This window comes from Dermacentor variabilis, chromosome 2 (assembly GCF_050947875.1).
Source record: "Dermacentor variabilis isolate Ectoservices chromosome 2, ASM5094787v1, whole genome shotgun sequence".
Taxonomy (NCBI): domain Eukaryota; kingdom Metazoa; phylum Arthropoda; class Arachnida; order Ixodida; family Ixodidae; genus Dermacentor; species Dermacentor variabilis.
This window is the reverse complement of record NC_134569.1, coordinates 255,249,807-255,277,350: the sequence shown is the minus strand read 5'-3', so window position 1 is coordinate 255,277,350 and position 27,544 is coordinate 255,249,807. Positions and strand designations below refer to the sequence as shown.

Genomic DNA, 27,544 nt, shown 5'->3' with positions numbered 1-27,544 from the left:
GTTGCCAGGTCGCCGCTCATCGCGATGTAGAGGGTGCTCTTCATCCTCGACAGCTTTGCACTGAGCAAAAATGAAACTACCATATTAGAATAGTAAGCTGTTGTGCTGGTAGGTTTGAGACATGATTTTTGCAAAGGGGAGTGCAGAAGCATTGCGGAAAAAGGAGACGTGGACAGGAAAGACGCTCACTTGCAATGAAGTATATTTTCAAAACGTTATTGCGCATACGCACGCGCAATCGCATGCACAGTAACGTTCGTGGTGGTTTGTCTCTGAAGATATAATTAGTTGTAAGTGAGTGTCTTTCCTGTCCACATCTCCTTTTTCCGCAACGGTTCTGCGCTCTCCTTTGCAAAAATCATGAAACTACTACTTGCCACAATCATTGCAAACGATACCGTGGCCGCTGTCGACGCGATCATGCACGGCGACATTACAGTTCTGAAGGCGCATGGCCGGTGAGGGCACAGAATCAAAACAAAATTACTGTTTGCTGCTACTGCTGCGGACAAAACCACGGTTGCTATCAACGGGATCATGGATGGCAACTATGCAGTGTTGAAGGCATGCAGCCAATGTGCACACTGAGTCAAAGCGAAACTACTGTTCGCTGCAACCACCACGGAGGGAACTGCGGCTGCTATTGACGCGATCATGTATGCCAACTATCCAGTCATGAAGGCATGCAACCAATGTGGTGCCAAGCGGGGCGGTAAACGCAAGAAGAAATGCTTTATAGGCACAAATAAGCACGACACATTCTGGTGTTGCTGTCATTCATGTAAGATTTCCACTGGTGAGTATGGCGATGCGAATTCCGCTGCTTTGTTTTGATGGATGCTAATGCATTCTTGCTCTTTTGTGTCACACATTTACGGCGCTCTGCTCCCTCCGAGCTCTGAGAGTTGTCCGAATTGACAAATCTGTTCATTTCGAAATTGACAGGTGTCCATCTCGAAATGTGGGTTGTGAAGGCAGATGGGCTTGTGATGGTGTGTGGAAGGCCTTTCCAGTCCCTTGCTACTCGAATGAAAAATGGTGCTTGAAAAGGGGTGGTCCGGGCATGTGCATGGGCAGCTTGAAGCGGATGACCGATGCGACGAGATGTGTGCGAAGGGGGTGGGATGTGCGATGGGTGATTAAGAGATTAAGGAACACTTAAGCGTTGCCTTTAAGAGTGGAACGCGATAGCATTCAAAGACCCCTGGCTGCTTTTCATGCTTCCCAGCAATTGTAGCTTGCGTAACTGTGAAGTTTACAGGGAAACACTGGTGGGGAACGCTATGCACAAAGGCAAGCTTTCTGCTAAAAATGCCTCTTGTGTGGGTTGCTCTCCTGTTATTGTTTCATACTGTTAATATTTAAGTCTGAGAAGAGTTAACATAAAGGTATGCACTGTCAGTGTTCATTTTTTTCCATTACATTTGTTTGGGGGCTGCCGTTCTCAGAATTCCAAGGAATAACTTTGTAAAGAATGAAAGACAAGGTATGAGCAACTTTGCTGGTAGAAGAGGGGTTGGGTATGAGCAGTTCGCAATTTGGCTTGAAAATCTTTTTGCGGAAGCAATAACCGATGCTGGATTTTCTGCGGCACGGGGCCCTTAACGCTGTCGCGTTAAATTAAGTAAATGGGAGAGAGAGAGAGGGTGGCAACCTGTCGAAGAAAAGTGTTGGCAAGCCAAATTTCACTTTAAGCAATAATATGCTTATATCGTACAAATATGATGAATGAATAAACCTAGTAGCATGATTTTGTACTGACTCAAGGGCATTTATGGTACAAGTTTGATGCAGGTTCCGAATGGGAGATGCATACTCAAGTTTCAATTTTACAAATGGTTGATAGGCCAACGCTTTGACTTACTGTCGAGTATGACGTAGATGTCTCTTAAGAAATCCCTGAGCAGCTGAGATGATGTTAGTAGTGTGCAAGCACCAGGCCAGATTACAATATAGAGTGACACTGAGGTATTTGAATGGTCAGACTGATTCTATTGAAACATTAGTGACAGAATGTGTAAATCTGAGGGGATTATGGCAGCGAGTGAAAGACACAAGTTTACATTTGTTAGGATTTAGGTTCATTAGCCAGTGATTGCACCATACTTTTACCTTATTAAGGTCATTCTGGATGAATGTGCGGTCAAATGTGTCAGTAACTGTGTGGTATGTTACACAATCGTCTGCAAACATACTGATGTTACATGATACATGTGTTGGTAGATCATTAATTCATTAATATATATTTTAAAGAAGAAGCAGTCCTAAGACGGATCCCTGTGGGATGCCTGATGTTGCGTAGAATCTGCTAGAATAATGGTTATTAACGAACACAAACTGAGAGTGGTTAGTAAAGAATGCTTCAATCCACTTTACTATGTTGGGCTGTAAATCTAACTGTGGCAATTTTAGTGGCAAACGTTTATGAAGAACCATGTCAAATGCTTTTGCGAAGTCCAGGAATATGGCATCAGTATGAAGGTTACTTTGAAGGCTAACATGCAGGTCGTGAAGGAAAATGGCCAACTGCGTTTTGCAATAATATCGTTTTCAAAATCCATAAATTTTTCAGAAATCACGGTGGAGCATCCGGTGCTCTTTAAACCTCGGACAACAATAAAGCATGCCCTGAACAGAACAATTGCAAAGTAACACTTTCCTGATGATCTATCCAATGTAGCGTGATGCTCGAATGCCATATTTTATCAAGACAGCAACGCTGCCACCTCCAGTAGGATGGCCAAGGCGAAAAACCTGACATGAGGGTGGAAAAACACCAATGTCATCAATGCCATTGTGAAGCCAGGTCTCTGTGATAACAACATGGGGATTGTAATCTAACAAGATGGCTTCTAGTTCTGTTCATTTGTTAACGGTGCTACGAACATTTATGTTAATCATTTATGTTGATTATTAGAGGATTGTACATGTCAGCCCATTTTAGAATTGGCATGAAAGAAAGGAACCTTTATTCTGGTTTGGGTGTTTTCATTCTACAGGAAGAGCTCCCCATTTACCAGCAGCTTGTCATTAATGAGTGAAACATTCTTTCTTTGTCATTTTTCATCCTTAGCACTTGCCCATAATAGCTTTCTTTTCTGCACTGTCTCATGTGAGTAATCATTTTGGATGGATATTTTTGTCCCTTTAAGCTTGTACGCGTTCTGCTTGCCACTGCTTGCTTCTCATTATAGTCCTGAAAATGAACTATAATTGGTCTATGATTGCCACGTCTGCCTAAGCGATGAATTCTACCAATAGATATGCATGATATCTGTAGTTTTGATGCAAAGAAGTAGTTTAGAGCTTTTTGCTTTAAATCTGAGTCTTTCTCCATTAGGATCTTGCTGCATTCCAAAAATAACTAAATTTGAATGTCTGTTGCGGTCTTCCAGATTGGTTAGTTTAAATTTCAAGACGCTTAATTGATTTTTCAAGTGACTCGACATGGGCAGTTCATTTTTCTATTTCAAGAAAGCGCAGAGTAAGATCGGATATTACTTTTTCCATGCTCTTTAGGGCATGCCCTTAGGCCAGCCATTTCTTCAGCTAATTTATTTTCCCCTACCAACAATTCCTTCAGTATTTCTGCTGTAGAAGGGCCTGGATTGGTCTCCACATCACCACAGAGGAGGAAGCGCACATGCAGGGATTATGCCACGCGCAGTCATGATACGCTTTTGTGGGCACGGCAGGACCAGAAGGCCACAATAATCGCTACCAAAGCTGCCGTAGCTAGGACTAACCTGCATGAAGTAGAAAAGGGGATTTCGTGACATGCCACAGTCTGGTCCGCCATACCCACTGAAGCTGTAGTTCTTTGGACGATCCGTTATAGGCAGATTTGATGACGCAGTTGCAGTAGACGGTCCTGTCGTTCCGGCTTCAATGAAGAAAGGAGTTGCACCGTGAACTAGCTGAGATGTGGTAGCACATGTGTCACCACAGAGACACATGTTAGTGACAAGGTAAGATTCTATATCAAGCCTTCCGGCGAGACCAAGCAGAAGAGTCTGCACGAAGTAGGAAAGGGGATTTTATGACAGCATGCCACAGTCTGGTCCACCGTACCCACTGAGGCAGTTCTATAGTCCAGCCATGACGTCGGTCATGGGCCAGGGATGCAGGCACAGTCAGGATGCCGTCATCATCACACCACTGTCATCTTCGTACTCTCATAGGCATGGCTTTTACACCACTGTCATGCCATCGTTGTCATTGCGTCATCATCGCATGGTCATCATTATGCATTTGCTGTCATACGTTGTGGTGATGCCATCGTGGCCATTCCGTCGTTGTCATTCCAACTTTGTCATCCAACTCTCCATCCATTCTTCGTCACTTCATCATCATCACACAGTCCTTGCTATGGTAATGTTGTCATGCTGTCATCGCCACACTGTCGTCTTACTATCGTCATCACTTCAGAAACGTCATCCCATTGTCAGTATGCCGTCATCGTGATACCACCTTCTTCGTTCTATCAATGTAATTTCCTCGTCACTGTATCATCGTCATACAATCATCATCATTTATTTCATTTATTTTTCCTTAAAGACCCCAATGGGGCATTACATAAGGGGGCATGGCAGCAGGAAACATTACAAGGTGTGTTATGACATAAAAGAAAACAGTGTACAAGAAATAAAGACCAAATTAAAGACCGACTATATATAACAAGAACCACATACAGAAAAGATATCGTTAAGCGGCGACGGGGGAGAGATTTCCCTCCTGACGTTCATTTACTGGGGATTCAATAAAGTTGTCTCTTCCTTCCAGAAGGAAAGACAAAAAGCACAAGGAAACATTTAGGCAATAAAAATGGTTCGAAGGCTATCTTGAATTTTGAGGAATTTCTCTCATTCACAGTAGACTCGGGAAGTTTGTTTCAGTTTTCAATAGTGCATGGTAGAAAAGATTGAATAAAGGATTTGGTAGATCCGTGAAGTCGTAAACTACAAGAATTGAAAATACAGCGGGAAGTACGATTAGGAGGCAGCAGAACACCATGAATATCCAAAAAATTATAGTATATTTTGTGGAAAAGAGAAAGATGAGTGATCCTGCGGTGCACATCTAGAGATGGAAGACCTAGGGATGCTTTGATATTGGTAATACTAATATTCCTGTCATATTTAGAAGTGCTAAACTATGAGGCTCGGCTGTGAATTGCTTCTAACGCGTCTATTAAATAAGCTTGATGGGGACTCCAGATGGAGGGTGTATCCTCAGGCCTGGTGCAGATAAAAGTTTCGTAGGTTAGCTGACAGATGAAAGGGGGAGAAAGAGTGAGGTATCGTCTGATAAAGCCAATAGTCTTGGAGGTATCAGCAGCGAGCTTGAGTATGTGTTCTGACCAGGATAAGCTCTTAGTGATTGTTGCTCCAAGATAGCGATAAGAATCAACTTGCTCAATACTAACTGAATTGAGGGAATAAGGATAGATATAGTGAACCCTTTTCCGAGAAATCTGCATGAATTTACATTTAGAAACATTTTAAGACATTTGCCATAAAGTGCACCAATTCTCAATTTTATCCAACTCTTCCTGAAGTTTAGACTGATCGCTGCTGGAAGCGATTCCTCGATAAAGGACGCAGTCATCTGCAAAAAGTCATATAGTAGAAGAGAGATTATTTGGAAGATCACTTATAAATATGAAAAATGGGCTACGGCGCAGCGACTACGCGCCCTGCATCGGACGCGGTGAGCGTCGAGCAACGCAGCGTTCGGCGCGACAACGAAATGTGCGCCTGAGCAAGCGAGGCACGCCTGAGCCTTAGAAACAGCTCGTTTCTAAGGCAACACCGCGTTCACTAGAGGCGCTTTTGTACCGCTTTGAAGCATCGAACTCGTGGCTCAGTGGTAACGTCTCCGTCTCACACTCCGGAGACCCTGGTTCGATTCCCACCCAGCCCATCTTGGAAGTTGCTTTTTATTTATGAATTGCCGGCCGTGATTTATCGCTCACGGCCAACGCCGCGGACGCCGACGCCGACACCGACGCCGACGACACCGGCTTTTCTGCGACACGAGCTCCTTAACGCTATCGCGTTAAAACAAGGGAGGACCTAGAACCGACCCTTGGGGAACGCCTGATATTACGTTGCAAGTTCTAGACTCCTGATTTTCAATAAAAGCGAACAGTGAACGATTAGTCAGGAAGCACTCAATCCATGATAATATTAGAGGGTCAAGGTGAAGTCGAGAAAGTTTTGTCAATAAAGGAATATGGGCTATGGGGTCGAAGACTTTAGCGAAATCGAGATAGATCACGTCTGTCTGAAAAGAAGAATCCACATTGAGGTGAAGATCTGTAGTAAATTCAAACAGTTGTGTGTCACAAGACAGGCCTTTCCGGAAACCACGCTGTTTGGAAAAGGAAAAGGAGTTTTTATCAAGGTGGGAAGCGACATTTGAATATATAATGTGCTCTAGGAGTTTGCAAGCGATACAGGTGAGTGATATTAGGCGATAATTTGAAGGGTCAGAATGATTACCAGATTTGAAAACAGAAACAACTTTACTGATTTTCCAGTCCTTAGGAACAGAATTATCAGAAATTGATTGTGTAAAAATGAGTTGTAAAATTTTGCTGGAAACCAGTTTAGTACTCCCTAATACCTTTGATGGAATAGTATCGGGACCCGGGGTGCTGGAAACCTTGAGCTCATCAATAAATTTTGTAATTTCTTCGGTGGTAATTAGTACAAGAATAATTTTAAAAAAGCTATAATCAAGTAGGGAGTTTGGGGGAAGTGAGGTTTCCAGAGTAAAAACAGAACTAAAGTAAGAGTTCATAAAACCAGATTGCAATTCAGGAGGAACTGGGGATCCATCAGGATTAGTTAGAGGAAAGTTGGTGAGTGCACTGTTTTTCAGCGAAAACAAGTTCCAGAATATTTTAGGGTTATTGTGGAGTTCGTTCAGCAGGTCCTGGTGATAGAATTTTCTTTTTGAACGCTTTAATTCAAGCCTATACTGGTGTAAGCACTCAAAGTATTTCTGCCATTTATCCCTAGAATTTATTCGTTTAGCATCTAGGAATAGGCACTTCTTTCTTTTAGATAGTCTTTTAACGTCATTTGAGAACCAGGGCCTGCTGACATCACTGTTTATGTGAACTAGTGGTACATGAGTGTCTAAAAAGCAAAAATTTTCTGCTTGTATAGTGACCAGTTTTGATCTACAGACCTAGAATATGCTGAGTGGGAGAAGTGGTGATAGAAGATATCAAGTTCCGCATTGATTGCTGTAAAATTGACTATTTTGTATTTGCATATAAACTTTGTCTGAACTTGGCGGCTGGTAGTGGTGATAGAAACGTCGAAAAGAATCAGGTTGTGATCACTAAGCCCTTTTATGCACTGCAATGGTTGAGTTGTATGAGCATTCGAAACTAGAACAAGGTCGACAGTGTTAGAGCCACGAGTTGGAACTGTGATTATTTGGTAGACGTTAAACAAAAGAGCGAGATCTAAGAAATCTTTTGATTCGCGACTCGTTGCAGTAAGAGTAGACCAGTCAATGTCAGGAAAGTTGAAATCTCCACATAATAATAAATTTGTTTTAGGAAAGTGTGACTGCATATCTAATAAAACTGTATAAAGCTGATTAATATGTGAAATATCGCAGTCAGGGGCATGGTAGCATGAAACAAGTAAAATAGATTGTGAAGCAAGGGATATGGTAATGCAGATAATTTCATGTTGGGTGTTGGGTTTCAACAGGAATCGAAGCTAAGTTTGCTTTCGCAAGGACCAGAACACCTCTGCCACGCCTACCAGCCCTATCAAGTCTATGAACTGTGTAGGATTTATCATCAGGAACTAGTTCATTATCTTTCACTTCTGGAGATGGCCATGATTCAGTAAAACGGCGATATCAGTAGAGTGATCCTCGATTAGCGCATGCGCTATGTCTTTTTTTGTAAGATAACTTCCAACGTTAGCTACCATCACAGACACATTATTGTAGGATGGCAAAACTGTTTTAGAGGTAGCACGATGGTTCTGTCGCAAGGACGGCAATGAAGACTGTCCTGAAAGTCGTTCTCATCGCCATGGCTTGACTTCAGAGACGGCGTCATGGTCAGTGGCATAAATGAATTGTTTATTATCATTGTGCAGTTTGTTGAAGCGAATTTTGAGCGCGGTGTTCAACATGAGTAAAGTGTCCTCCGCGCTGTTTGCACTTGCTCAGAAAAATCTTCGTGGATCGAGAACGATGATCCCTTGAGTTTGGTAGTGATGGAAAGAGTCTTAGATTTGTCTTTAAAGTGTGTAAACTTAACTATAATGGCGCGGTTTTTGCCTTGTCGAAAACGGCCCAGCTTATGTACGCGCTCGATGTCAGAGCCAACGACAGCAATATCAAGCTTTTGAGCACAGAAGGAAATTACTTGGGTCTCAGATTGCTCCCACAATTCACCATGCTTGTCTGGGATTCCAAAAAATAACAAATTTGACTTGCGAAGGCGGTTTTTAGGGTCGTCACACTTTACTGCCTGAGCCCTGATGTCTGAAGATAGTTTTGCAACGGCCGTGCTGGGGATTAATTCAGAGCATTCACCAACAGTTTGAAGATCTGCTACAGTTTTTTCAAGAACGTCAACATGCGATGATATGCTGCTAATGAAGTTTTCAATCTTAGTTTGAGTTAATCGAATGATTGTAAGTTCATTTAGCATAAAATTCTGCGAGTGCTCCAAACGAGCAAGAAAGCCAGCAATGGTTTCTAAAGCAGAAGGATTAGGGCCAGGATTCAATTCCATGTCGCCCAAAATAATTAGTAATAGGTGCATGGCATGAGCTGTCAAACAGTACAAACTAAGCACTTCATACAGCCTTCGGCAACAACAGCAAAGCAAGTCAGTGGGCCACGCTACTGCTAAAAGAAAGCGGTCGTCGCAATGATAACAGGAAGCTTTCGCCAGGTAACTAACCTGCAGAACGAAGGGCATTGATTTCAATGAAATCATAGCGGTGGCCTGCCCCAACTGATGATGCAGCGTGGGCTGTTTTAATAGTCTTGGTGGGCCCTCCAAACTGATAGTGCCTCGTGGTTGCCAAGCCAGAGAACGCTCCAGGGCGGGAAGAGGCATAACTGAAGAAACGGTGTAGTCGGTGAAGATGGCCACGGAAACGTCGCAGGAACGTTGGCGCATCCGCAACAGATCAGTGGCGTCGGTCCAAGCCAGAGCCAGCCAGATTGTCCATGAAAGGACAGCCTGTGGAACGAAGGGCTCTGATTTCAAGGAAATCATAGCGGCGGCGGGCTTCTCATGATGGACCTTGGCATGCTAGTGTCATAGCAAAGTGGGACGATACTGGAAAGTATGTGTCGTATATAGCCGAAGTAACAGAAGTCTCAAACGACCACTGCAGATTCTAAATACTAAACGTGTCTTTAACAGTATGGTGTGTCGCTACATTGCTTGAATGCTAATCGCATTGCTGTTAACAGTTCTCATTAGATGGGTTCTTTCAGAATTTTCTACATTGTTTTTATCCTGTCATACTCTTTCATTGAAGCGGTTGAACAATGCATATCTTTCCACAGCTTAAAGATATTATAAAAGGCATTAGACATTCTTATGATGAATTTAATTTTATGATTAGTAGACTATTGCAGGCATTTCTGATGGCTTTTGTACAATGCATACATTTGAAAGTTTGCAAGGAATGCAGAGTACCAAGTTGATGCCTGCTGGTGACTCTCTTAACCCTATCAGGGTCAATTTTTTTCGCCATATGTGACCACCCAGGGTCGATTTTTTTTTATTGCAAATTTAAATTCTTCAAAGGGTCCAGTACGTCAATAGGTCCAATCATAGGGACCTATTTTGAAAAAACAAACAAACAAACAAACTACCATAATCTTTCTAGGGTGACCGTAAAGTGAGAAAAAAATATTTTGTGTTGGTATATGTGTACTGTTTATTCATGAGTAACAACAATAAAAAAAGGCAATGAACTTATACAAGAACTAAAAATTTGATGCATTGTTGTGTACATAGTTCAAGGCTTAGAAAATGCACACACGAGAATATTTTCCAAGTCGCAAATGTTCCTCTCTTACGCTAATATTTACGTCCATAGCGTAATCAAACTGCATAGGTGAGTGCATTCAAGAAAACTGTGGTTGTGTGCTCATCAAAAAAGCAAAACTTGCGACAAACTTCCACTAATCTTCATCTTATCGCCAATCATAGGCAATTAGTTTTTGAGAGTCTCCAAAAAAAAAGTAAATACACGTACGGCGACATCCTTCGTATGCGCACCCCTGTGAGCAATAAACGATCGAGCAACAGACTGTCACCCTTTGAGTGATTAGTAAAGAGATAGCCATCAGTTTTGCGAACGCAAGAAGCCGAGACCGCCCGCAGAACAAAACCCAAACTAACCAACGCTTGCGCATGCGCGCCATTTCGCAAGCGGTAGTACTATATAGACGTGTTGGAGCAAACAAACTAGCTTTAAAACAAACCATGCAATGAAAACCGAGAGAGGAAGGCATGAGGAAAAAATTCCCTGTATTCCCACATAGTGGCAGCAGATGCCAGGAAAGAGAAGGTTAAGAAATTGGTGCTCTCTTTTAACATACTGACAGTGCTGTAAGTATACGGCATTGACCATTTTGGGCTTGTTTGCAGCGCCATATATTTACATCATTGACCCTGACAGTGTTAAGAATATAGGCTGCCTGTGAACATATGCTACAATGTGCACTGGTCTTTCTGTGCTGGCCTGCTTTTCTGGCTGCACGCTACTTTATTTTGTGCCGGAATATGTGGAGACGTAGCCAATTTATCACTCGTTGCAGTGGGCACTAGTAGACGGGAAGAAGACACAGACAAAGGGGAGTGCAAGCTAACAAATGTTTGTTCTTGCAGTTTTGCATTTATGACATAATCAGGGAATACTATCATGTCACCTCTTTGTCTGTACGGATGGGAATAAAAAAGGTTTGCTTTGGCTTGCTATTTCAGGACAGTGTTCTAGGCAACTAGAACACCCCAACTGACCATGCCACTCAGTATTTACTAAGTGATTATGCTACCTCCCAGGAGAACCTGGTCCTGGCGGCGTCCAATGACTTCTCCAGCAGAGTGTGGACGCTTGGCGACCAGAGGCTGCGGGTGAGTGGACAGCCTCTGTTTGAATCAGGCGTCTTTTCAGCTTCACTTACCCTAGCAACACCGGCAATGTACGAAGAGTAACTATATTCATTTTAAGTGCGCAGTGTGAAGTGGGGGTGCTGAAGGATTCATATCTCAAAACAAGTACAGAATTCTTTCAAAAAAAGGGCATACGTTGGTATTACTTATCTGGTAGAACTAAGCACTAAATGGTAGTATGTACTAAACTTAATACATACCTGGTGGAATATAACTATGCACCAAGTGGCGGTACATACTAAACAGCAAGTACAAATTTTTGCACGGTGTCTACCATAAGAGAAAATCTGGAAAACTTGCAGTTTTCAGAGGATTGGTCAGTGCAATCCAATAACAATATTGTTTTTCGATGGCTTTACAAGTGTGTGCCTGGTCAGGTAGTTGAAATATTATGAAACACATGATTATGATATTTGATAGTGCATTCTGACTCACTTACAGTTTAATGATTGTAGTTGTTGAAAATTATGGGATGGCACAGTAACTTGTCATATTTTTCTTGCACCTGAGCCACCATTGTGTAGACTACCAGGGAATCTTAAAAGAACAGTTGGGAAACACTTGGAAAAATTAGGAAACTTGAAAATGCCAACCTAGTAGACAGCCAGTTGTCTCTTGACATGTGCTACTGCTACTAACAAGGAAACGTGCCACGTCATAGTAAATGTTACGCCTAGCTTGAATATTCACCATGAGATTTCTTTCTTCCTGTTTCCCAAAGCTGTGGAAAAATACCTGCTCTCTCACATGACCGTGTGATAGAACAAAGTTGATACCAAGCAGCTTTTTGAAACTTTGGTATGGAGCGCAATTGCAGTGCAGATGACTTGTTTGGCTTTCCCTGATGTGGGTGTGTGTGTGTGTACTTGCACAACAATCTACAGACTCGACCACTTCAGCCAGGGGACTACTGCGTCCCTAAGAGAACGGTTGCCTCACGGTCGCAGTGGTGCTCCATTGGCAGTTTGTTTTCATTGCAGCTGCCTGTTCTCTCTCTTGCCACTTGCACTGTAGCTTGAAGCAATAAAGCGACAGACACCGACCAAAAGAAATGCCAAAAATGAATAATTCTTTAAGACGTTCTGGCTTTGCTATGGAAGCCTTGTTCACAATGGGGTGAACAAAAGTTCATGGAAGCTTATGTGCTCTTCAGCACGGGATGTAAGTAGACGGTGTACGAGAAGGGGGGGAAGAGGGGGGGGGAGGTTCCTTCCCATTGATTGAGCATGTGACGTGTTTTCCGTATCTACGACTCCAGATATAGCCATGGTTTAAAGTTTCTTTCTTGGCCGATAATTATTAAGTTTTCTCAGTCAATCTTGTGGCCCATTGCATCCATATGCTTGGCAAGGGCATTCACAACTGTTTGTTTCTTTTCGACATCATTCTGATGCTGCCTCAGTCTCTGTCTAAAGTTGCCCGATTCACCAATGTATGGATAGTTGCAATCTGCGCAGGGTATTTTGTAGGCTACGCCAGGAAATAACTCTCTTGCAAGCCTGTCCTTACCGCCCATGTGTGCTTGCCTCAGCTTACATACAGGCATGTGTGCCACCTCAACGTCATAACTGTGCAGAACGTGAGGCAAGGTTTCGCTTATCTTGACTGTATCTTGAACAGCAGTTTGTGGATTTCAGTGTGGTTTCCAGAAACTGTCATATGTGCAGTTTCTTTCTTGAGGTGAGGACATCAAAATGTCGAGCATCTGTTATGCCTTTCATTGATGGTGTCAAGCAATATGTGGACAGACACGATAATAAATGCCTATCATGTTTCGCACGTCAGCAACAAGATCTGCCACACTGAGTTTGAGGTATGCACCTTTACAATGTACAAAAAATAAACTGTCATGCTTACAAATGTGTAAAATAAAAACAAACACATTTTATTTCATTCCGATGTGAAGCACGCTAATAACATTCCTACTAATGATGTACAAATATTTAAACATTTTAAATACAAGAGAGAGAGAGAGAAATAAAACTTGTTGTGTCCGGATGGATACAAGTCAATTATTTTAATATTCATGTTTGATTCAAAAATTCATTATAAAAAATTATATAATATGTATTAACAAGTATGCAAATCCAATGGATATCTTAATCTACTTGGAGCAAACATAATATGAATGTTTGAAACAAATAAAATATACTTTTAAGCACCAACTTGCCCAAGAACATCCTCTTTTGGAATATATCACTGGCCGTGCAGGGGCAGGTGTGATTCTTTGTGTTTGTTTCTATTCAGCCTGTGAATATGTATGTGATTATGTATTAGTAATGGTGATGGTAGCGCAAAAGACATAAACGAAGCAAAATGTAAAGCATATAATAAAGCGCTGTATATGTCTTACGTCTTCCCTTCATTCTCATCTGTCATGCTGTTTTACTATTGCTAATGTCAAACCAATCATCACAAATTTCGATCCTGGTCCCATCTTGTGCTACAATTGAACCCTATAATAACAAAAGCCTGAGACAACGAAATTTTCGCTGCAACAAAATATTTTCGTTTCCCTGGCTGGTTCATAGAATTCTGCGCACAGTCAAACCCACTTTTAACAATCCCAGATATAACGATCTATCGGTTATAATGACTACATTTCAGTGCATTTACGATTTTCCGACCCTGAATTTTCAAACTGCTTCCAGATGTAATGTATATTTTTTTAAATTGCTGTACTGTTACAACAAATGTTTCGAACCCGGTTATGGCAAGAAGAGGGTCCATGCAAAGTACCAAAGCATGGAAGTGCCGCCAAACTGTGTGCACGGTAGCGTGTGCCCTGCTCCAGTTCAGCCGTGATGGTGATACGGCCTTCGAGATGAGCAAGCAACAGCTGCATGTGAATTTCGGAAGCCGCATTGTAGGTCACTCACTTTCAAGGCATGCCTCCAGGGAGGAGGTGCACTGCGTAAACAGCATGGCGCGGGGCAGGCAGTGGCACACGCGCTGGTGCAATATCGCATCCTGTGACGGTGGCGCTCTTATTTATTCAATTTACCAACTACATAGTAGGAGAAACAAATACATTTGTACACTGGAAGGAAGAAAGGAACACTGGTAAACATTGAAAAAAAAAAATACAGTCAAGAGAATACAATACAATACAAAGTCGTAAAACAATGTCAAGAGAACATGGGAAGTTGCAATTGTTGACAAGACTTGGTAGGATTTTTTAATGAAACAATATCATTTAGAAGGCTATTACATAGTGCACTGGCACGCAGCAATGAAGAGTTATTGAATGACTGTGTGCTGTCAAATATGCACCTGAAACTGAGATGATTATGAAGTCGAGTAGATGTGCTGAAAGGAATTTCAAGCAAGAAACGGCTGGACCACGAGTTATAGTAGTATTTATGAAAAAGGCATAAGATGGCAAGAGAACATCGAGAACCCAAGTCAGGAAAGGGAACACCGCGTTTAACCTGGGTAATGCTAGATTGACGACTGTAATTAGAAGTTATAAAGTGAGCAGCACAATTTTAGATGGATTCCATTTTGTCTATTAGGTATCGTTGTTGAGGAGACCAGATCGATAAAGCATATTCCAGTTGAGGGCATACAAAAGTTTGGTAGGCCTGTTGACGGATGGTAGATAGGGAAAGGTGCAGATCACGACATAAAAACCCTAAAGTTCTGTTGGCTTTAGCGCGTATCTTCTTGATGTGAGAGCTCCAGGCTAGATTGGTACAAAAATTAACACCAAGGGATATGTAAGTAGAGCCATGGTGAACCTCAGCCGAACAGATTTTGTGACGAAACTTAAGAGCCGACTTCATACGAGTGAAGGAAAGTACGCAGCATTTAGACGTGTTAAGTGTCATTTGCCAACATTCGCACCACTGATCAACTAGGTGTTTAACTAGGTGATTAACTTGTTCTTGCTCTGTGCGGCACCACTTGCAGCACAGCAATTCATTTCAGCGATTTGGAAGGACCATCTTTGTCCTTCTACCATGGGATCAGAGATCACCCTTTAAGTTCAGTTTTGGTTTAGGGTTTAGCTTTTGTTTCAGCCGTATACTGTAGAACCTCATTGATACGTTCCCGTTATGTACGTTTTCCCAGTGCCAACGTTTGCAATCGAGAACATAAAAAAAATGACCCGATAGAGTTACGCTGATTTTTTACTGGTTCACATGTTCCCGGAAATCACAATTTTCCGGCACCAACGTTCAGTATGTTGCGGAACTGTGATTGTATGATACATTTCCTGGCTGCTAGATCCCATGTAAACAAGAAAATGTGCAAGGCGCACGCGATCGAGAACAGTATTTAGCTGCCTGCCACGGCAGCTTCACTGCAATACTTGCCCGCCTGTCTCACGTGAAAACGCCGGCCCACACTCAGTTTCTTGTTTCAGTATCAGCAATTCTCCGGGGTTGTTGCATGGGGCATTCACAGCTATCATTGCCAATCCTGTTGCGATAAGCATCTTGACCTATCTGTTTCACAGCATGCGCTGCCGCCAGAAGTGTAGTGCATGCTTTCAATAGTTGATAACTGAAACACGCCGCCGTTCCTTGCTGTAGACTGCAATTGTTTTCTGGCCGCCAGATCCCATGTCAACTAGAAAAGGCATGATACACACAAGATCAAGAACAGTGTATAGTCACCCGTCTCAAACTGAAATCACACGTATGATTGCGGATGCACGCAAGCTTGCTTTATGCGCTTTGCGCCAGCCCTGTCTCACGAGGAATGGTGGTTTGAATCCATAAATACCTGCAACAGTGCACGCTCACTGGGCTCATTCACAGACACCTTGGAAGACGCCACTTCGTACTTTGTTATTGACAGTGTTTCAAAATGCTTCGATATCAATAAAAGTAATTGTTATATTTTTAGAGCTGTTAGATTACTACAAAAAGGAAAGGTTAAGCACTTTCTTTCATGATATAAATCTGCTTCACTGAGAGTTGAATGTATCACGCCATAGCTGCGTAGCCAGGCGCGTTGACGCGAGGCAGCCCAAGTGCGTGATTATTGGCGGCGAGGAGTTACAGAGTCGCCATCTATCGGAAGCGCCTCGCTGGTGTAGTATGAGGGATCACGCGGCGCGCTCCTCATAGGTTTTTCTGTCAGCGCTCACTGAAAACACCATGCAGGAGCTCTCCTGGACATTTCTGTAAGCACTTTCGAAACGAGAAAAGTTTTTTACTGTCTAAATAATAATATTGGGCAAACTGAAAGCACAGAATCGTTTACAGACGCTATCTCTTTGCCGAATACGTACAGTGAACGCCACTGTGCGCGGTCGCCGCGATGGAGTCTCCCGAACCGGCTTCTTGCGTGAAAGGTAGGCACACGCTGAGAGCAAACTATGTATAGTGTTTGTATAACTAAATGGAGCGTAATAGAAGCCTCAATGCAGCGATCGCACAGGTTCGCAGCGACCGACTGCGCGTCTGCATGCTTCTCCGCGCACTGTTTCGCTTTCGGCGCGTGCGCGTTTTCGCACCATGCCATGAGCTTTAGGCCGCAGAATATGAGCATTTGACAGTATACAAGCAACCATTGTTGCGTGGGCGCTATCAGAGCTGTTCAAAAATAATTGCATTGTAGAGACTTCGATGCCTACGGTGCCGACTGTGATTTGCCGTCGCGACGATTCAATCTTTTTTTTTTCTCTAAATTCTTAGACGTTTCAGTGTTATTTCTCGAGTTGCGTCGCACTGTATGTTTATCGTTGTTCTCAGCGTGCGATTACCCGCTGCTTCTTTTTTTTTTTTTTGTAATCTAGGGCGTTAATTCATAACACAAACATGACCATATGCCATGCTTTTTTTTAATGTGCTTCTTACCGCTGCCTTTCCACTCCACTGAACTTGCCAGTATCTATAGCATCGACAAGTTGATAAACCAAACCGTCATAACATTAGTCGTGCAGCAGACTCGGGCGAGCGTCTCAGTGCGCGTTTTCAGAACCTTGCAGACCGGGCGACGTAGCAGAAATCTTCCTCGCGTCTGTGCTTGCTGCATACCCAAGTTGTAGCCGATGGCTGTCTGCCGGTTTTATGTTTAGCGAGCCAAGCTTCACGCAGCTTCTTGTTCTGCGGCTACGTATGAATAAGGCTGACACTGGGCTCCATTGCGTACTTCCGGCACTGCGGCACCGAGCAGTAGCCTACCATGTTGCGCGCTTTCAAAGGCAGCCACTACCTAATGTAGTGTTTCCAATTGTTGTAAAGGAGACACTCGAAGTGGGAAATTCTCGCCACTAAATGAGGACCGCAGCGTACGAGGGAATTTAAACTCTCGTTTTCAGCTCGCTTCGGCGCTCCCGAAGCAGCCGACACGGCCGCTATGTCCACGTGATCCCTAATAGCATGTCACGCCGACGGTGGCGCCAGCCTTTCCAGTGGTGGAGCTCGAGGCCTATAGAGAGGATCTGTTCACCGAGATCACCCCGCATTTTGCTGTCTACAAGCCGTACCACACTGTGTATGCTTGCGTGGGCACGTGAACGCGAGCTTGTGCATGTCTGCAGGCATACGTGTGGTATACTGAGTTTGCACTTTTCTCATCGCTAATTCAACATCTTCATAAAACTGATTTACTTCCTCATCATCGTGACTGGATGTTGGAGCATAGGCTTGTACTACCTTTAATCTATACGTCTTATTAAGTTTGATTACGACTACAGCTACCCTCTCATTAATTCTGTAGAATTCGTCAATGTTGCCCGCTATATCCTTATGGATTAGGTAACCTACCCCGTATTGCTTCTTATCTGACAGACCTCTATAGCAGAGGACATGGCCGTTATTCAGCTGTGTATAAGCCTCACCAGTTCTTGTAGTCTCACTAAGGCTGATGATATTCCAAACAATGTCTGATAGTTCCTCAAAGAGTCCTGCTAAGCTAGCCTCACTCAACAAAGTTTGGCAATTAAAGGTTCACAGGGTCAGTTTCCATTGGCGGCCTGTCCGGACCCAGAGATTCTTAGCACCCTCTGCTGCGTTACAGGTCTACGACCGCTGCCTTGGTCAGGTGTTCCACAGCTGCTGGGGACTGAGGGTCATGGGTTTATTGAAGGAATCATTTGGGAGGTAGTAGCTGAACACTGCACCAGGGAGGCCAATTCCTGTTCTGGTGAAGGAATAATTCTGCGGAAACCTGCAAGGTCGAGGGAAGTTATTAAGGGAATATGAGACAACCACCCAATCGTAGCAATTGCTACAAAATAAACCTATACGGGTTTCTCTAAAGAAAAGCCTCTTTGCCGTGTTAATAGTTTATGGTTATGTTTGAGCCACCTTGCAATTTTTTTCTAATTCTTTGTTCACTCTAATTTCTAGGTCGGCAGGAGCATCAGCAGTAACTACAATGCATGTGTCACCAGTATACATCAATATGTTAGAAACAGCTAAAATGCGCTGTAATTCGTATACATATATGCTAAAGAGTAGTGGTCCAAGAACTGAACCCTGTGTGTAAAAAGTGCTTTGAGGACAAGATAACAATTATTCCAAAATGTCGTTGGCGATTCAAGGGACAACTTGATGATAGCTCAGAACTGCTTCCATAATAACTGTAATGTCCTAATTTTTCTAGGAGTAGATTGTGGTAAACTTTGCAAAAAGCGTTTTCGGGTGTTAAGAAATACCAGCTACTAACTGGTAGTCAGTAAATGTGGTATTAACTAGGCAAGAGTTGTAACAGTGGTAGAAGTAGAATGGTTTGGTCTTAAAACCATCTTGTTCATTGTAGAGCAGGTTGTACTTCGAAATAAACTTATTAAGGGGAGACGCGGGTCTTTAAATGACGAAAAATCTCAAGAAAGTTGATTTTCGGAAAACTGCGTTTTCGCTACGTTTATACGTACATTCAAGAATCCCTCCGCAAAATCTAGAACCTAAATTTAATCGGAAAATAATAAAAAAAAACACTTATACGGGCCAGGGTGGCTGCGGAATTAGCAAAAAATCGCCAAAAACGTTCGAACTTCGCGCCGTCGTCATTTGCGAATGCGTTGGCCGGCGGGCGCCATTTTGAGCTTGTTTGGAAGCTGCTTTCTTTGTGCATATTTTGCGCCGGTTCAAAATGGCGTAGGTGAGGCGGAACCGACGTGTCATTTCTGAAGGATGCGCCCGTGCCGCTGATTGGCCAAAGCACGCACGCCCCCCGTGCGCCTCACTCCTATTAGTCTGGCACCATTTGAGTGCCGATTCCCGCGTTCCCGACAGGCTGGTCACTCTCGTGCACACTGCGTGTTTGTCTCTGTGGTTTCATCGCGCCGCTGTCAACGTTCGGCCGCTCGCTTCTCGACAGCGTTCGATAAAGTGTCTTTTTCGCTGCCCGAATGGCTGGAGGAGATCGTCGTCTGAAGACCACTACGCGTCAAGCGTTCGGCAAGGCGCGAAGGCGGCCGTGGAATGCAAGGATCACACAAACAGAAATGCTTTGACAAACAAGCTTGCAAAGAGCCACAAGCCAGCAACAGACTCTGCCTACAGTCCTGGGCTTTTATAGGTACAGGTGTGACCTTTTGCTGAATGCACAATCGTAAGAGTGTGCAAGTGATATAATTTTTTTTTTATTTGAATTCTGGGATTTTACGTTCCAATACCGTGATATGATTCTGGACCAATTTTGACCACTTGTGAAGCGCTACAACACAAGCACATGAACTTTTTTCCATTTCGGCTCCATTGAAATGTGGCGACCACCACTGGGATTTGATCCACATATTTTGTTATAGCCATAAACTTTGTGGAAAGGGCATATTTTATTGTGGCCATGAACTCAGTACAACTATATTTGCATAGGGATGCCATTTGTGTGCCTTCTGTTCAACAAGGAATGTGAAGCTCGGGGTGCTAGCTTTCTGGCACTGCTTTCAATGACTATGCCTGATGTTGCAACCAATATCTCTGTGTTATTTTTGCACAATGGCCATATTGTCACGTGGTCGTGACGTCAAAGAACACAGTAGCAAAACTGTGAAAGGCAAAAACTAGCTTTTATTGGGCGAACCTGTGCCCACAAAACAGGCGACACTTAAAGCACAACGAGAGCGGCGAACACAGTCGGCGATCGTCGTAAAATCTGATCAGCGGGTCAAGCGCGTCGGCTTTTATAGAGCAGTCGTCGAATGTTCCAGACTAATCGTTCGGACCCGCGTGCCTTCCACAATGTTCTACACCATTCGCGTTACGCGATGGAATCAGATAACACAAGGTTCGGCGACAACAGACAGCCGGGTAGAAGCATCGATAACTTCCCAGAAACGTCGGATACATGCAGGCGCGTCCCTCGCTGTGCGATCACATTCGTGAAGCGGCAAAACGCGGTCGCCCGATAAAGATAAGTACACGTGTCAATACCCCCCTCTTAAAAAGCATCGACTTGATGCTGCAAACAAACGAAGGTAATAAACAAAAGCACTCGTAGCAAAGAAAAGAAGAAAAATGGCGAAGTTTGTCAGCGTCCGTAAAAGGGTTTAAGGCGCACCACGTGGGCCACTTCAGATCGTGCGCGGCGCCGCTGTGAATGCGAAATGCCGTCTGGCACGACCTCATAGTCCAGAGCGCCAATACGTCGGATGACCTTGTAGGGTCCGAAATAGCGTCGGAGTAGTTTCTCACTGAGTCCTCGTCGGCGTATCGGTGTCCAGACCCAAACATGGTCGCCAGGCTGGTACTCGACGAAGCGTCGTCGGAGGTTGTAGTGTCGGCTGTCGGTCCTCTGCTGGCTCTTGATTCGCAGGCGGGCGAGCTGTCGGGCTTCTTCGGCGCGCTGGAGATAGCTAGCGACATCAACATTCTCTTCGTTAGTTACGTGCGGCAGCATGGCGTCAAGCGTCGTCGTCGGGTTCCTGCCGTAAACCAGCATAAACGGCGTGATCTGTGTTGTTTCTTGCACCGCCGTGTTGTAAGCGAAGGTTACGTACGGCAGGACCGCGTCCCACGTCTTGTGTTCGACGTCGACGTACATTGCTAGCATGTCGGCGAGGGTCTTGTTCAGGCGCTTCGTGAGACCATTCGTCTGCGGATGGTAGGCAGTTGTCCTCCTGTGGCTTGTCTGGCTGTACTGCAGAATGGCTTGGGTGAGCTCTGCTGTAAAAGCCGTTCCTCTGTCGGTGATGAGGACTTCTGGGGTACCATGTCGCAGCAGGATGTTCTCGACGAAAAATTTCGCCACTTCAGTTGCGCTGCCTTTTGGTAGAGCTTTAGTTTCAGCAAAACGGGTGAGATAGTCCGTCGCCACGACGATCCACTTATTCCCGGATGTTGATATCGGAAACGGCCCCAACAAATCCATCCCAATCTGCTGGAATGGTCGGCGAGGAGGCTCGATCGGCTGTAGTAATCCTGCTGGCCTTGTTGGTGGTGTCTTGCGTCGTTGACAGTCTCGGCATGTCTTGACGTAACGGGCGACGTCGGCGGTCAGACGCGGCCAGTAATACCTTTCCTGTATTCTCAACAGCGTCCGGGAGAATCCGAGGTGCCCAGTGGTTGGATCGTCGTGTAGGGCGTGCAGTATTTCTGGACGCAGCGCTGACGGTACAACAAGAAGGTAGCTGGCGCGGACTGGTGAGAAGTTCTTCTTCACGAGCAGGTTGTTTTGTAGCGTGAACGAAGACAACCCGCGCTTAAATGCCCTAGGGACAACGTCGGTGTTCCCTTCCAAATACTCGACGAGGCCTTTTAGCTCCGGGTCGGCTCGTTGCTGTTTAGTGAAGTCTTCCGCGCTTATTATGCCAAGGAAGGCGTCCTCGTCCTCGTCGTCTTGCGGCGGGGGATCGATGGGGGCGCACGATAAGTAGTCGGCGTCAGGGTGTTTTCTTCCGGACTTGTATATTACCGTGACGTCATATTCTTGTAGTCTGAGGCTCCACCGCGCCAGCCGTCCTGAAGGGTCCTTTAAGTTAGCTAGCCAACACAACGCGTGGTGGTCGCTGACGACTTTGAATGGCCTGCCATAGAGGTAAGGGCGGAATTTAGCTGTAGCCCAAATGATGGCGAGGCATTCCTTTTCAGTCGTAGAATAGTTGCTTTCCGCTTTTGACAGCGACCGGCTAGCATACGATATCACCCTTTCAAGTCCTTCTTTCCTCTGGACTAGGACGGCACCGAGGCCTCGGCTACTGGCGTCTGTGTGGATTTTGGTATTGGCGTCCTCGTCGAAGTGTGCAAGTACCGGCGGCGACTGCATGCGTCGTTTGAGTTCTTGAAATGTCTTGGCCTGCGGCGTTTCCCACTTGAACGCGACATCACATTTGGTTAGATGTGTTAGCGGCTCCGCGATGCGTGAAAAGTCCTTGACAAAGCGCCTATAGTAGGCACACATGCCAAGGAATCTGCGCACTGCCTTCTTGTCGGTTGGCTGCGGGGACTTTGCGATGGCAGCTGTCTTCTGTGGGTCGGGGCGTACTCCTGATTTGCTGATCACGTGGCCTAGGAACAAAAGCTCATCGTAAGCGAAACGGCACTTTTCCGGCTTCAGAGTGAGCCCTGATGACTTGATGGCTTCTAACACTGTCGCAAGCCGCCTAAGGTGATCGTCGAAATTTCCGGCGAAGACGACGACGTCATCCAGGTAAACAAGGCACGTCTGCCACTTCAGTCCGGCTAACACCGTGTCCATGACGCGCTGAAACGTTGCCGGCGCCGAGCACAGTCCGAATGGCATGACCTTGAACTCGTAGAGGCCGTCTGGCGTGATGAAGGCAGTCTTTTCGCGATCTCTCTCGTCCACTTCTATTTGCCAGTAGCCAGACTTGAGGTCCATCGACGAGAAGTATTTAGCGTTGCAGAGCCAATCCAATGCATCGTCTATCCGTGGAAGGGGGTACACATCCTTCTTCGTGATCTTGTTCAGTCGACGATAATCGACGCAGAAGCGTAGGGTTCCGTCCTTTTTCTTTACCAGGACTACAGGAGAGGCCCACGGGCTTTTCGACGGCTGGATGATGTCGTCGCGCAGCATTTCGTCGACTTGTTGCCTAATAGCTTCACATTCTCGCGTCGAAACTCGGTAAGGCCTCTGGTGGAGTGGTCGAGCACACTCTTCGGTTATTATGCGATGCTTTGCGACTGGTGTTTGTCGAATCCTCGATGACGTCGAAAAGCAGTCTTTGTATCGTCGAAGCAGACTTCTGAGCTGTTGCTGCTTAATCACGGGGAGACTTGGATTTATGTCGAAGTCTGGCTCAGGAACTACGGTCGTCGGGGTAGATACGACAGAATCCGAGAGTACAAACGCATCGCTGGTTTCCTGTATTTCCTCGATGAATGCGATCGTCGTGCCCTTGTTGATGTGCTTGAACTCCTGGCTGAAGTTTGTCAGCAGCACTTTCGTGTTTCCTCCATGTAGTCGAGCGATCCCTCTTGCGACGCAAATTTCACGATCGAGTAGTAGACGTTGGTCGCCTTCGATGACGCCTTCTACGTCAGCGGGTGTTTCGGTGCCGACCGAAATAACGATGCTGGAGCGAGGCGGGATGCTCACTTGATCTTCGAGCACACACAAGGCGTGGTGACTATGAGGGCTCTCCGACGGTATCGCTTGATCTTCCGACAGCGTTATTGACTGCGACTTCAGGTCGATGATTGCGCCGTGTTGGTTCAGGAAGTCCATGCCGAGAATGACGTCTCGTGAACACTGTTGCAGGATGACGAAGGTGGCAGGGTAAGTCCGGTCATGAATGGTAATTCTTGCCGTGCAGATTCCAGTCAGCGTAATGAGGTGCCCTCCAGCGGTCCGAATTTGGGGGCCCTCCCATGCAGTTTTAACCTTCTTCAACTGGGCGGCGATGTGTCCACTCATGACTGAGTAATCGGCCCCTGTGTTCACTAAAGCGGTGACTGCGTGGCCGTCGAGAAGCACGTCGAGGTCGGTGGTTCTTTGTCTTGCGTTGCAGTTGGGTCTTGGCGTCGGATCACGGCTGCGTCGTGTTGAATTGAAGTTGGAACGTCGCGTCGTCAAGTCGTCTTTCATCGGTGTAGTCTTGGCTTCCCGATTTCGTCGGGACGGCGTCGTGTCGTTATGTCGTCGAGGTAGTTTCTTCGGTGTCTTCGTCGGCGGCGGAGGATCTTCGTCAGTTCGACGAACAGCAACCGCACCTCCATCGGTTGCTGCTTTTAGTTTTCCGGATATGGGCTCGCTGACCGGCCCCGGGCTGGGCCAGTGTATGGTCAGCGCTGCGGTGACAGGTAGCGGCCTGGTGATGGCGAACGGGACGGTCGTCAAGGGCTCCACTGAGTAGCGGCGAGGTAGTCGGCGATGTCACGTGGGCGCTCTCCAAGCTGTGGACGCGGCGCGTTGACGGCGAACCCTCTCAGTCCCAAGTCGCGGTATGGGCATCGGCGGTAGATGTGCCCCGCTTCTCCGCAGTGGTAGCAGAGCGGGCGGTGGTCAGGAGCGCGCCAAATGTCCGTCTTCCTCGCGTAGGTGCGCTGGGCGACGGGTGGTCGTGCTGGCGCTGGCGGCGGCGGACGACGGAACTGCGGCGTGACAGGGCCCTGGCGCGGTCGCGGAGGGGGACCTTGACGGCGTGCGACGGCGGCGTAGGTCATCGCTTGCGGCTCAGGCTGGGGCGATACAGGGGCTACTCCAAGTTGTTGTTGGAGCTCCTCACGCACGGCGTCGGCAATCGAAGCCACTTGAGGCTGTGATGGTGGGAACAGATTTTGTAGCTCCTCCCGCACGACCGCTCGGATAGTCTCGCGCAGGTCGTCGATGGCCAGTGATTGAACTTCGGCGTAGTTTGTCGAGTTTGTGCGGCGGTCGAATTGCCGGTTTCGCATCTCGAGTGTCTTCTCGATGCTGGTGGCCTCGCGAAGAAACTCGTCGACGGTCTTCGGTGTGCTTCATACCATTCCGGCAAAAAGCTCCTCCTTCACACCACGCATCAGCAGGCGGACTTTCTTCTCCTCGGGCATTTCAGGGTCGGCGTGGCGGAAGAGACGGCTCATTTCTTCCGTGTAGATCGCGGTCGTCTCATTAGGTAGCTGCACCCGGGTTTCTAATAGCGCTTGGGCTCGTTCTCGGCGTACGACGCTTGCGAATGTCTGCAGGAAGCCGCTTCGGAAAAGTTCCCAGGTCGTTAAGGTGGCTTCTCGGTTCTCAAACCACGTCCTGGCCGTGTCTTCCAAAGCGAAGAAGACATATCGCAGTTTGTCGTCGCTGTTCCAGTTGTTAAAGGTAGCGACTCTCTCGTACGTCTCAAGCCAGCTTTCCGGGTCCTCGAAAGTTGAACCGCGGAACGTCGGAGACTCCCTGGGCTGCTGCAGCACGACGGGTGACGCTGGGGCTGCCATTGGGGTGGACTTGGTGGCCATCTTCCTAGTCGTATCAGGCAAAAATCCGTGCTCCGGGGGCAGTCCTTGCAGCCTGCGGCTACCTCGCTGGTTCTTGGCGACGTTGGTGTCTTCCGAGTGCGGGCTCGGGTCACGGCTTTGTGGGGGCGTCCGGTACATGAACGCGAAGCACCTCCACCAGATGTCACGTGGTCGTGACGTCAAAGTACACAATAGCAAAACTGTGAAAGGCAAAAACTAGCTTTTATTGGGCGAACCTGTGCCCACAAAACAGGCGACACTTGAAGCACAACGAGAGCGGCGAACACAGTCGGCGATCGTCGTAAAATCTGATCAGCGGGTCAAGCGTGTCGGCTTTTATAGAGCAGTCGTCGAATGTTCCAGACTAATCGTTCGGACCCGCGTGCCTTCCACAATGTTCTACACCATTCGCGTTATGCGATGGAATCAGATAACACAAGGTTCGGCGACAACAGACAGCCGGGTAGAAGCATCGATAACTTTCCAGAAACGTCGGATACATGCAGGCGCATCCCTCGCTGTGCGATCACATTCGTTAAGCGGCGAAACGTGGTCGCCCGATAAAGATAAGTACACGTGTCAATATATAAGTCACGAACTTGTTGCTGAAAGACAGGGCTACATGGTGATGCAATTTATATTGCCATATTGTTAGACCATTCAAAGTTACAGTGAACTGAAGGTTCAAACTCGTTTTTCTCAGCTTCATTTTTTTGGACACTGCAGACTGCTTACGGGGGATCTTCATATGTTCTGTCGAAGTACCAGCAAAATGTTTGGTATCAATATATATTTGTGTCAAATGAATCTAGCTGGTGATGCTATTTATTTTATTTCTAAAGCTGCCGGCTAAATTTTAATTGCCACTAAATACAAATGAAAATTGGAAAAAATATCGAAATTATGTTTACATCTGTTTTCTTTTTTGCATTATAAGTGCACTGAGAACTATAATGATAGCATCACCGGCTAGAGCTACTCTCTGGTGTTGTGGCCGCATACTTTGTTTTTGCTTTTGACAAAGTTAAGTTTTTAAAAAGTCCTGTAAGAAATTGATTGAATTTCTCTATTAAAAACTTTGCATTATTTGTTCTAATGAAGATATACAAAATCTAATTAGATATTTGTAATCAGCAGAAGAAACTGAACAATACTGTTAAATAGCATCCTGTTCACACTAAAATTCACCAAATTGGTTTTGGGACCCACGTCTCCCCTTAAAATGGCTAACAAGGGCTTTTTATAATTAGTGTTAATAACACTAAGGAGGCAAGTAGGTCTGTAATTTGAAGGATTTGAGCAATCATCTGCATTATATATAGGAACCACTTTAGCAATCTTCAGACAACACAGGTATGCCACTATGTGATTGAGTGAGGAGCTGACAAAATTGATCTGGGAAGATTAAAATTTTTTGGCAAACCTAGAAGTACGAAAACCTTGTTAATTCAACCCTCATTAGTTCAGAAAATGAGATCATTCAGACTTGTCCCCTGGTCCCGGCAGGCATATGCATTATTTGATGACATCAAACTCTCACTCATTCGGACATGCATGCCCTCGCACCAGTTAATTGAGACAACTCTCGGAGTGCAATGAGGGTGGGGCACCGTAAATGTACAACGAAAGTGAGCAAAAGTGGCACTAGCATTCAAGCAAACCGAAGAGGTGGAATCTGCATTGTCATAGGCATCAGCGAAAACGATTGTACGGAAATGACAGGCACACCTGAATGTTTCATGGGGATTCGTGCCTTTACAGCCTTTATTCTTGCATTTACCGCCGTGAATGACACCATGTATTAATAACGATATTTGTGGGCAATTGAATAGTGACATACTATGATTATCGTATTTCAATTATGTTTGCCATATCTGGAATTCGTATTCTCACTGCCTATTTCTGTACAGTCTTAGCTTGGTATGACGAAGTGAATCGAAAATTTGGGTTGCCATGTTTTTTATGAATATTTTACTGCTGAAGGAAACAAAGAGTGCAAGATATGAAACAATATCAGTTACAGCGAAGCAGACATTTCCTTGATCACAGCTCAGTTTGTGTTAAAATA

At 45.5% G+C, this 27,544-nt stretch overlaps 1 protein-coding gene across 3 annotated transcripts in view; it reads left to right on the top strand.

The window, feature by feature from the left end:
* The window catches only part of Atg16 (Autophagy-related 16), a 456,887-nt gene that overhangs the window by 297,749 nt on the left and 131,594 nt on the right, over positions 1 to 27,544 (top strand). For all 3 annotated transcript variants that reach the window (XM_075682849.1, XM_075682848.1, XM_075682850.1), the window contains one exon: positions 11,072 to 11,143. In XM_075682849.1, the coding sequence (XP_075538964.1) occupies positions 11,072 to 11,143 (72 nt within the window). The remainder of the gene's footprint in view (positions 1 to 11,071; positions 11,144 to 27,544) is intronic.